This window comes from Triticum dicoccoides, chromosome 5A (assembly GCF_002162155.2).
Source record: "Triticum dicoccoides isolate Atlit2015 ecotype Zavitan chromosome 5A, WEW_v2.0, whole genome shotgun sequence".
Classification (NCBI taxonomy): Eukaryota; Viridiplantae; Streptophyta; class Magnoliopsida; order Poales; family Poaceae; genus Triticum; species Triticum dicoccoides.
In genome coordinates this window covers 16,713,981-16,725,594 of record NC_041388.1, presented here as the reverse complement: position 1 = coordinate 16,725,594, position 11,614 = coordinate 16,713,981, and the positions used below count along the sequence as shown (strand labels likewise).

Below are 11,614 nucleotides of genomic sequence, written 5' to 3'. Positions count from 1 at the left end.
TTAAAGTTTCAATAAAGCTAACCATGATGGCCTTTCTAAAAAAACTTACAAGTCACCCTTTTTGTATGGGTCTCACCATTTTTATATAAAAAATAAGATGAAAAAATGTGATCAGATGACTTATAAATCAGGTGAGTCCTTTGATAAGTCAAGTGACTTGATGAAACCAAACGCGCCCTAAGAGATCCCCATGCGACGTGAGGGCTCTCGTTCCTGCGCGCTGGGCCTGGGCCTGGCCCATTTACGCGACCTCCGTTAGCTTTCCCCTTCTCCTCGCTTCCCATTCCATCCATCCTATCCAGGAAGAAAGCTTCTCTCTTTTCCCCTCGCCTCGCCGGGAGGAAATCCCCAAAACCCTAGCCGTCGCTGTCGCCGTCGCCGATGCCGTCGCCGATGCCGCGCAGACGTAGCCGACGCCCTCCCCCTCCACCACCAGAATCAGATGCATCACCCCTTCCCGTGCCCTCCCCTCCCCCACCAGCTACAGCGTCGCCATCAGCTGCATCGTCCAGGTCCTCGGCCACCTCCCCTCCACCACCGGCCGCTGCAGCCTCGACAGGTCGCTCCCCTCCACCACCAGCCGCAGCCTCCACAAGCCAACCCCCTCCCCGCCACGACCCAACCCCCTCCCGGTCTCTCCACCATCAGCTGCAGCCTCCACGGTATGACCTCATCGAAATCCCTCACTCTGCTCTCTATTTCTAATGGCTTGGAACATCTACTGTAGTAACCATAGCTATAGCTGCATGTTTTACACTGGTCGTCAGAGTCCATTAGCAGGATTATGGAACGCGAAAATACGGATATATAATACAATCTCTGTTGTACCTGTACCAAGCTAGTCCCTTTGCATTTTCCACTAGACAATTATCTGGATATTCTTTGATTTATTCTCACGGAGCATGCTTAATAATAGAGCCACTTACCTGCCTACTTTAATGGAATAGGGAACTCTTCACCGACATAGACGGGGTATCTCGACGCCTCGTGGATGTGAATGTGACCGTGGAAGGCTGCTCCTACAGTCGGCCACAGCTTCCACCGTATGACTTTGTCGCCATCCCCTCACTCTCCTCTCTATTTTTAATGGCTTCGAACATCTAGTGGTGATAGCTGCATGTTATACATTTGTCGTTCGTATGTATAAATGCAGAATGTAATCTCTCTTACACATGTACCAATTCAATGAGGGCTAGTCCATTTGCATTGTCCATGAGACAACTATCTATGTATTCTTTGATTTATTCTCTCTTAGAGCATGCTTAATACTAGAGCCAACTGCTGGCTATATCACATTGCTTTGTCACTTAGAGTTGGTCTAATACCCCACCCAACTTTAGTTAGCAAAAAATGTATATATATATATAAACTTATTAAGCACTACATTAATAGATGGCTCACCTCTAACGAAAACTTTTTCAAGCTTGCATCATGTTATTCTACTTACCCTCGTTCGCAAGGTTGTGCAGCTCCTATTCTTGTTCCACCGACTTTCTGTCCAAGAGTCGCTAGATCATTAGAAAAAGAGCTATTTATCGAAGCTATTAGTGGTCAGATTGAATTATTCTGTTCGAGAGCACGAGGCTTTGTAAAAAGTCCTCTTTTGACCACTATCACGACCAAATGTCTTTGATTCTAAAAATCTGCATTTGTTTTTAGAGTGCTTCTTTTTTAGTTAGTAATAACTACTTAGTTTTAAGAAAGGTTAGTTTTTCTTCTGAGGTAAGAGGTCAGGTTAACTAGTTTTTTTAGAAACACCTGTAGTTTTATTCATGCTCCCAACCATTACAGATAAAATGATTTTGATCCATTATCAAAGAAATTGCAGAGTAACTCCTACAACTATGAATTACAGTGAGATCTCTTGGAGACATCTTGTCCTTGGTATCAATTTTTTCCAAAATAAATAAATATATTCCACAAACTTATTATCGTTTGCTTTTTCAGCTGTGAGGACACTGAGCAGGCAGTGCGTATTGAGGCCCCACCATCGCCAAACCACTTTCCACCTGTTTCGGCATTGATGCCAAGAGGATTACTAATTAAGTATTTTCTGAGGGTTGATGCTGGTGGACTCTTCCACACATATCCTCATCGAGGTGGTCCGTTTAAGAGCTTACAAGAAGCTCAGGATGCTATAGACTCCTATCACATTAATCTGTGTAAATTCAAGTAAATCCTCTCTCAACTTTGTTTCTATTTATAAGTGTTGGAAAATGCTCATATTTATATGCTATGTCCTATGCTAGCACCTTATATGCAAGTATATTTCTCTTTAGCTCAATCCTAACTTATAGTTAGGCCACTATTAGCTTGGAACACCCGAGGGTGATAGGTCGAAGTTTTAATGAAGTGGACAGAATAGTGTTGTGACAAAAGATCAATTTCTTAAAGTCGGTGTATCTAAAGATCAATCATCCAAGCTTGTACTTTTTCTCAGCTATGTGACTGTGTCTTCAGATTCCTGCCCCAGTGTTGTCTTGCAGGTCGGGACTTAATGGCCTCTTGTTGGTGATCACTGTGGACCATTGCTGCTGTGATATAAGAGCAAACCGTTGAGATCTCCTTTGGTTTACAGGAATTTTGTACGAATTCTAAAAGAGAGGAATTTTGTAGGAAAATTACTTTGAGGCCCTTTGGTTTGTTGGAATGAATTTCCTATTCCTATGTAGGCTAGGAATCAATCCTTCACGTTTCAAAGGAAAAAAAAAACATTAGCCTAGACCAAATGGAAAAGTTCCTATCCTATGAATCAAATGTGCAGCCTTTAATGAAGCCTTATTTTTGGGCTCTTTTGATCAGCGTAGCCAGAACATCAGCAGCAATGTTAAAAAGTAAAAGAGAGAAGGTGTCTCCTTGCCTGAGTCCCTTCCTAGTAACAAAGTAATTACCTATCATGTCATTCTGAGTATTAGCAACATGCCATTGCAGACAACAGCATTAGTCCACCACGCAAACTTCCTAGGGAAACCTTTCATTTCTAGAACTGAAAACATAAATTCCAAATTGATTTTGCCGTATGCCTTCTCAAAATCTACTTTAAGAAAAACAACAGGTATTTTGCTCTTATGTAAAGAATGTTAAGTCTCGATGTAGCATTACTACACTATCTAAAGTATACGGCCTTTAATAAAAGCATTATGAATCTTGGCCGTTACATTCTCTGTAATCAGCATAGCCCTACTTGGCAATCAGGGCCTTGGTAAAAAAAATTAAATGCCACAGTAAGCATGCAAGTAGGTCTATACATTTGGATCTTGTCAGCCCCCTACCCCTTGCTAATCAGGGTGACAATTCCATAGTAGAGTTCTTTAAAATCACAAGCTTTGTGCTTGCACTTCAAAATCCCTGACCCTCGCATATCGCGTTGTTTATCTACACTAGGTACTTGGGTGGGCTTTCCAAAGAGGACAGGTATGTTTGGCATACACTATATTGGCGTAATGGCACAAGGAAGAACTCGAAAGAAGCTTTGGATGTAATGATGAACTATAACCCCACTCGGGAAGTAGTTAAAGCTTTACTGGACAAGCACAATGAGGACCATCTTTTGGAGGTTTGCTATCTCCCTTGCTCTCTCTTGCCGTTTTCTTGATTGCCGCTCTCCCTCACTGTCTTTCTTATGTTTTAGGATCTTGCATATGAAATCAAGAAAGTTGTGAGTTACAAAGCTCACTTCCCAAGAAAAGGTTCTCAGCATGAATGCAGGTCCTTCTCACATTTAAATGTGCTTGTAGAAAGAGGACCTAATGCCATCGAAGATCTTCTCTTCATTGAAATGACCTGCACAACAGATGGTGAATTTGAGGAATACACGCTTAGTTGCATTTGTGTGGTTTCATCCGAAGATGATGGTATGTTTGCATTTTCGTTATTTAGCTATTCAATTCTTCCATTCAGCATTATCAGTATGCAAGTCAGTAAAATTTTGCATTCTATTCATACTTTGTATCACCTAGTGCCTTTTAACTAAGTGGTACTGGTAGCTGTTTTCACACTTTTTTAATTCACTAGAAGAGTAGGTGTGTTTGCTCCATGGGTACAGCCGTACAGGTAACAATAAAGAAAAATCAGCATTTGCTCACAGCACATGTTTTTGACTCATTTGAGCATGTCTAAAAACATAAGAGTAAGTGTGTTCGCTAGCTGTTTTAGATATTCACGAGAATATTAACTACTCCCTCCGTCCCATAATATAAGAGCGTTTTTGACACTACACTAGTTTCAAAAACGCTCTTATATTATGGGACGGAGGGAGTATGTTGTAGCATAGTTAATCAATGAAACCGTATAAGTGTTCCTAGGACAGATCAGCTATATTTTTTTCGCTGACTTGAATTGAAAGAATAGTTCTGCCTGAAATGTTATGCTGAACCTAGTAACCATGTGGTGCAGATTTACATTGCCAATAAAATCATGCTCGGTTCTACCGGTAGCCAATATAAGGATACTCCACAAGACCATGCTGTGAGAGATTCTGAATGACTTGTACTATGATAGTCATCAAGCTCTAGTATTTCTTTTGTACATTAGAATGCTAATTGTAGGTGAGTGCTCTGAGTGTGATGATGTACATTACATATTGGTTAACAAAACTATACCATAATTGTAGGTGAGTGCTGTGAATGCGGTGATGATGTGAAGCATCCCACTGGTGCGGAGTACAAAAAGTGTGAAGCCAAGCCCCATGTTCGGTGCAGGAAGCCTATATCAGAAGAAGAATTTAATGAGGTATTATTTTGTTGGCAATTTTTTTAGAATGATATGGATGTGCAGATGAGTCAATGTTAGTTTCATGTCTTTTTTTTTTTTTGCAGTTTATTGTTGTGCGCGATGAAGATTGGCTGGAGACGGAAGAGGCTGCGGTGAGGCGGCAATTCAGGATGCGCAACGCAGCAGATGGCCATGGAGCGAGGGGCAAATACATCGTACCGGCAAAACGTGTGCAGGCATAGATGTAGAGTCGATGGGGCCTAGTGCTTGCTTTGCTGTATGCCATTCTTGTGCTGCGTTCGTTTTTGGTACCTGTGATGCTGAGTCAGTACTATGTGTCTGAGTGTTTGGCTTGCTGATGTAGAAGCCTCGTCTGGGTGGAGGATAAGCTGGTGTGAAGATCCTGTGCAGAACCCAAGTTTTGCGGGAGTAAGCTGGCAAAACGAAAGTGACCATGTGCTTTGTTGGTGATTTTGTTTGGTAAAGCAATGTGCTCTTGCAGTGGATGGTACCTACTTACAGGTAGCTTTTCATGCCTGAGAGTCTCAAGACCTGTTTTGTTGTCACAGTGAAGTAATCACGGAAATGATTGAGAAATGAGAGTACATCCGTGACGAGAGAACTTTTGTCAAATTGTGTACTCAAACCTAACTATAGTTTATTTACAACACTGTACTTTGTATCTTAGCAATCTAACTTTAAGTACATAACAACTCAAACCCAACTATAATTTATTCACAACACTGTACTTTGTATCTATCTTAGCAATTGACCTGAAGTACAAACCCAAGTAAATTCCTGCCCACCCCGCAAAAAAATAAAAGTAAATTCCTGCCAGTGTGAACAGTTTGTATTTTTAGCATTGGTTTCTGAGTTGTCAATAAAAACTGAAGCTTAATTTTTCTCTGCGTGGTCATTCCTGTATTGTGCAATCATACATGTCCTAGGCACATGTCAAGGTTATTTCCAATAGGCTGGGCCTCGCCATATGACAGTGGCCCACCTTGTCAGGGAGAAGGGTCGCTGACAGGACGCCTCTGTATGACACCAAAGGTGTTGATGCTGCCGCGTCTCATGACTCGGCCGCATCCCATGACACCAACAACACTCGCGGATCTGATGCCGATGTCATCTCCAGTCATATCAGTCTCCTCCGCCACTACCGGTGGTGCCTTCTGAGCTGCGAGCTCTGCCACATGTTTTGACTTCATAGGTGGGACAACGCATGGTCCGTTGCTTCATCCTTCTGCAACATTTGTCCACTCCATGGCCTCGATGCCTCTTCCTTCTAGTGCCAGTGCAACCCTACGTGATACGGCATGGTCTGCGGCAATGAAGGAAGAGTTCGACGCGCTGCAAGCAAATGGCACGTGGACCCTCGTGCCATGTCCCCGTGGTGCAAACATCGTCACGGACAAGTTGGTTTCCTGGCATAAGCCCAAGCTGGATGATTTCTTGTAGCGGGAGGCACATTTTTTTCCAAAATGGAAGATTACCCTGGTCTCTGCGTTAAGCGATACACACAACCATTTATCAACATCATCAACATACGCCATCACTAGTGGAAAGCATGTTTGGCACTTATATAAGGGAACCATATTATCTTTTATGGAAATTATTATCTTCCTTACAAGCGGCACAACTTCCCAACATTGGATCGTCCCTGCAGCAATCTATTGTGTCATGGTTACATCATGGATAATACTGAAGAAATTGTGGCAACCACGCTGTAACTAGCTGGGCAATATATAATAGTCTCCTTTCGGAATATCAAGACCTCTGAGACGAACTACTTTGTTCCTCTTTTTTCTTTAAATTGAAGGTTATTTCCAGCAGGCTGGGCCTCGCCATATGACAGTGGTTGATGTAGGGTGGAACCCTATACGGCCGATCAGGAGCGGATCCCAACTAAGAACACGAAGAACATGACGAAGAACGGAGAGAAATCCAAGAGGAAACACTCAAGAACAAGTCCAATCACACATCCACTAGACAATCAAACACACAAGATCCACAAGGTACATGAACAACAAAGGGAAAGATACAAGGTAAGGTTCATCTCCATGAAGAGGTCTTGAATCCATGAGGGGATCTTCCCGTGAGGGGTCTTGAATCCAAGGTGGATCTTCTCCGAATAGGGGCCGCGGTCTCTCTCGTGGAGTAGATCCGTAATGGATGAGCAAAGCTCTATCTCTAAATGAGCTACTATTTTGCTAACCATAACTAGGAGGAGGGGAAGGAGTATATATAGTCTAAGTCATGAAGGGGTAAGTGGGAAAGGGATACATGGGCCTCTGGCCCGACTCTGCGCGCAGGAAGGCGCCGTATGTCCGGCCTGGGGGCCGGAGGTCCGGGCTCTTGTGAGACGCCGGATGTCCGGGGCGGTTGGCCGGATGTCCGGCCCGAGCGGGGTGGCCTTCTGTTGGCTCCTGTTGTTGATACTGGATTTCCGGGGGAAGGCTGGATGTCCAGGCTGTGGCGTCGCGCCGGATGTCCGGCCGCTGATGCTTCGGCCGTCTGTCGGTGCAGCTGTTGGGCGGCTGCATAGGCGCCGGATGTCCGGCCTCTAGCCCAGATGTCCGACCGCTGTAGCTTCAGCAGCTTCGTCTTCTTCCGTCGTCCCTTCCAGGCTTCCCTCGCGGATGGTGTAGTTGTTCCTTGGCGCTTGCACTCCTGCTCGTCACCCGTGAAGCTCCGACAATACCTATGCATGCACACGGGAGAAATGTCAAGTAGTATACCATCCTCGAAGGGGTCAAGTGAGCACGTGTAAAGGAGATGATTCACCTTTGTGTATGTGAAGTAGATGTCACATGTGTTACTCACCGAACGGACTCTTGACATGGTGATGTCCATAGGATGCTCCGCATCATCTCCCCTCCCTTGGGAAAGATTCGACCTCGGATCAAAAACCAAATCACCATGGGAAAGAGATGGCTTCGCCGTGTAGAAGTGGACGCTCACCGGGTACTTGTCATCTTTAAGCTCAAAATGTGCACTCTCCAATGTCGCACCATCTTGTGATTCCTTCAAAAGGAGTAAGGACAACAAACACTTGGAAAAATTAATGTGGTTAGCGTTAGTGCAAAACCAAGCATTCAAGAGGTGAGTCATCAAACAAGTGTCGTCATCATGCAATGCATATGGTGTGACAAAGGATTGTGACATGACATGTAAGCATATCAATTGAGCACAAGCAAAGAAATCATGGGGACAAGCATGTGAATGTGAGGTAGTGATGCAAATATGTGTGACAAGAGAAGAAGCATCTACCTCAAGTTCATAGCAAGAATTCACAAATTGCTCAATGAAAGGTCTATGGTAGACATAGGAAACATTCACAACACCAAATAAGATGAGATATCTAAACACATGGGTCAAGTGCAAGACAATCCAAGCATAACATGCATAGGGTGTAGTGAATATCGTGTGGCACTCAACACAATGGAGAGAGCAATTGTTCATCATGTGTGAGACAATCAAGGCAAGGATATAGCAATCAATGGGACATGGCATATGTGAAGTGATGACATTGTTGCAACCAAACATATGAGAGGAGCAAGTAATCCAAGAATTGGATGCAACACACAAGGCATATATATCATGATGCATGGAACGGTGAAAATGACAAGTCGAAGCAAGATCTCTAACATGTGTGCAATCAAGTGGTCCAAGATGAACAATAAGTCTCATGGTGCAAGCAACACAAGTAGTATGATCCGACATATCCATGATCAAGAAAGATGTCACCTTGTAGGCGTGTCCTTGTGCGTCTTTCACAATGTCGAAGTACAAACAAGTGCGATGTAGAATCGTCGTGGTAGAAGGTGGTTCACTCTCAAGAGCTCGGATTATCAACTCACGTGACGTGGAAGTTGACACGAAGTCCAAGTATCCTACACATGCACACAACAAAAAAGAACGTATGCGCATGGTAGATAAACACATCATCTATTATGATGGTTCTCTTCTCTTGCACATAACCATTAGAAGCAGAAGTGCATGAATAATATGATGCAACAATGGCAATATTCATGCACTAGGTATATGGTGCAAAGAGGTAAGACAAGCATGCTTCACAAGAAATATGTCAAAATCTCCAAATATATGCGAGAATGCTATGGGGGCAAACTCATTATCAAGACTAAAGGCATAGTTGCACTCAATACATGGCAAATCATCTAGCATGAGAGAGGCAACACATGGAGATATATGAAAAGAAGCAATAACAATCATGTGAAAAGCATGTAGGTGGTTGTCATCAACCGCATGAAAGGAGTAAGTATGAATCATAAGTGATGCAACAAGCCAAGCAATCATAGTAATCAAGTCGTGCAAGCTAGTAGTGCGAAGATGCAACATACTAGAGGAAATCATGGCAATCATGTCATGTGTGCAAATAATAGGCATAGACAATGCACATGACATATCGCAAGCACGAACACAAAGCAAGATCATAGTATCATCATAGGCATGTGGCACAAAGCAAATATGGCAATAACAAGTGATATCTCCACCAAGTTTGCAAATACACATACAAGTAGTAGAATCAATCATCATTGTAATGCAAAGCATGGGTCACAAATGCATGGCAAAGGCATAGGAATGAGCATATCAAGCAAAGTGAACATGGCAAGATGGGCATAGAATATGTAATGGACAATAACCCATAGCCAAGTGAGGGTCATGTAGAAGAAATGCGCAAAGTCTTTGCGCGAAGGAAGCGGCGGGAAAGACAATCCATGGGATCCCAAGTCATCATTGCTCTCTAGAGATTGTTTTGTCAACTCGTGGGATTGCGAGGTTGACAAGTATCCATGGGTACCTACACAAAAGAAACACAAACGAAAGAAATTGTGTGTGTGTGTGGTAAATGTACACATCAGCCATCATGATGTGTATGTGCACATGAGAGTTAGCACAAGATAAGCATCGCTCAAAGAAATTTGAAGCATGGTATAAGAACATGTCATCCATCATGAAAGAATAGTTATTGTGTATAACACGATGGGGACACAAATTAAGAATGCAAGTATATGGCACATCAATAGCATGTTTATTCATGGGAAGCATATTGTGCACATAAGTATGAGGATCATGCAATGGATGGGATGAATCAAAATCTCCTAAAATGTATGAGGAAACTATGGGGGTCTCCTCATGAGTAATATTGGAAGCATCATATGGAGAAAATGGACAACATCCAAAACAATGCATATCCGAAGCTAGGTGGTCATGGCATCGCATATGAGATAAATGATGCAAACAGAGCATATCAATATCATCACAAAAAAAATGCCAATAATCATGGGCTTGTCATCTATGCCATATGTGCAAATTGGGTTTATTTTAATAGCATATGCATAGTCACTATGAAGAGATTGCAAATATGACATATGATTGATCTCATGCATAGCATATGACAAGTCAAGCGGATTGTCAAACATGATGTGACCTAAAGAATGATCACAAGAAATCCTATGTAACATGGCATCACAACTAGTAGACTCCACATGGCAATCATCATACTCATCATAAATGGGTAAATCATCGCATGGGGAAGTTGCACTAGCATGAAGCATGGTAATAGGTTGATCAATATCATGCAAGCAATCAATGTCAAGAATATCCACTAGTGGGACTAGAGCATCACCGTCACCTAAGTTACCGTTTTCATTCCACTCAAGTGGTGTAGGTGAGGTGGGAAAGACCAAATGGTGGTCATCTTCATCTTGATCGAACCATGTGGGAGGTGCATCATATTCCACCATGGTCATTGTCGTGGTTTTGTCATGGCAGATGTCCTAGAGAAATGACTTAGTCGTGGAGCCATCGCGACGGGTTAGCTTGAAGGGGTTAAAGCGGACACAAGGACGCAAGAGAGTTTATACTAGTTCGGCCCCTTCAATGAAGGTAAAAGCCTACGTCTAGTTGTGATGGAATTGATGGGTGTTTCGATGACTAGGGAGCAATAAGCTCCGCCTATGTCTCGGGTTGTTGTTCTTTGTCCTTGAACCGCCGCCGGGCCGTCCCCTTATATACATGGGTGACGCCCATTGGTTTACAGAGTCCCAACACCGGCTCATAGATGTGTCCGGTTTGGTCTCTACTTATTCCTAACTTACAATACAAGTTACCTATTGATGCCGGTTTATGGCTATGGGCTCTCAACCGATTATGGGTCTTGAGCCCTCATCTACCTTCATGGGCTTTAACATGCTTTAACTACTGATGAAGCTAATCCGGCCCAGATAGGCCGGTTTACGCCCAGTAGTAATATCCCCAACATTAGGCCCCAGATTGATTTGAACAGGTTCATGTCAATCCTTAGCAAAAACTTCATTTTCAACATCTTCTTGTAGTTTGGTGAACCGTCGTGATGTCATCTTCTATGATTGCTGTAAATCGGCATGACATCATCTATCATAAAGAAACTATCCGTGATACCTTCTTGTTTAATAGATACGCGATAATCGAGGCGACCGCTCTGTTTCCAAACTTGCGGCTCCTTGATTTTCGCGCCTGACCCATGTCCCTTGCTTTATAAATAGGATTGAAGGGTCATCCCTTTTCCCCTTCATGCCCTTCTGCTTCCTCTTCCTCGCGTCGCCCAGTCTTCGGAGCTCCACCGCCGCCGTTGACCTCTGCACCAACCTTGGCCGCTGCATCACCCTGAATGCACCAGAGCACCGCGGCGACCTTCCGCTTCTTCCTCAGCCCCAGTAAGTCTTCTATCCTTTCCATCATAGATCTGTTCTAGGGTTTCCCTGTTCTCCCCGTGTTCATCGCTTGCTTCTTGTTCATATGATAGATCCTTAGACGAGTCTGTGTATCTTCGCTCTGTGTAGCGATAGTTTTTATCCTCCGTTTTCACTGTCCGGCATACTAAGAGCATAGATCT

At 43.4% G+C, this 11,614-nt stretch overlaps 1 protein-coding gene across 3 annotated transcripts; it reads left to right on the top strand.

Annotated features, from left to right (window-relative positions):
• Positions 1 to 287: 287 nt before the first annotated feature.
• On the top strand, positions 288 to 5,346 carry LOC119298824. 3 transcript variants are annotated; one of them, XM_037576126.1, is made up of 8 exons: positions 288 to 662; positions 948 to 1,043; positions 1,948 to 2,172; positions 3,385 to 3,556; positions 3,632 to 3,854; positions 4,613 to 4,731; positions 4,818 to 4,990; positions 5,078 to 5,346. In XM_037576126.1, exons 1-7 carry the CDS (start codon positions 382 to 384, stop codon positions 4,953 to 4,955), a joined length of 1,254 nt encoding a protein of 417 aa, XP_037432023.1. In that variant the 5' UTR covers positions 288 to 381; the 3' UTR covers positions 4,956 to 4,990; positions 5,078 to 5,346. The 3 variants fall into 3 exon arrangements, 2 of the variants coding, with proteins under 2 accessions (XP_037432023.1, XP_037432022.1); XR_005145982.1 differs by lacking the exons at positions 4,818 to 4,990; positions 5,078 to 5,346 and adding an exon at positions 4,396 to 4,467 and having other exon boundaries at positions 4,613 to 4,664; XM_037576125.1 differs by having other exon boundaries at positions 4,818 to 5,346.
• Positions 5,347 to 11,614: the final 6,268 nt, after the last annotated feature.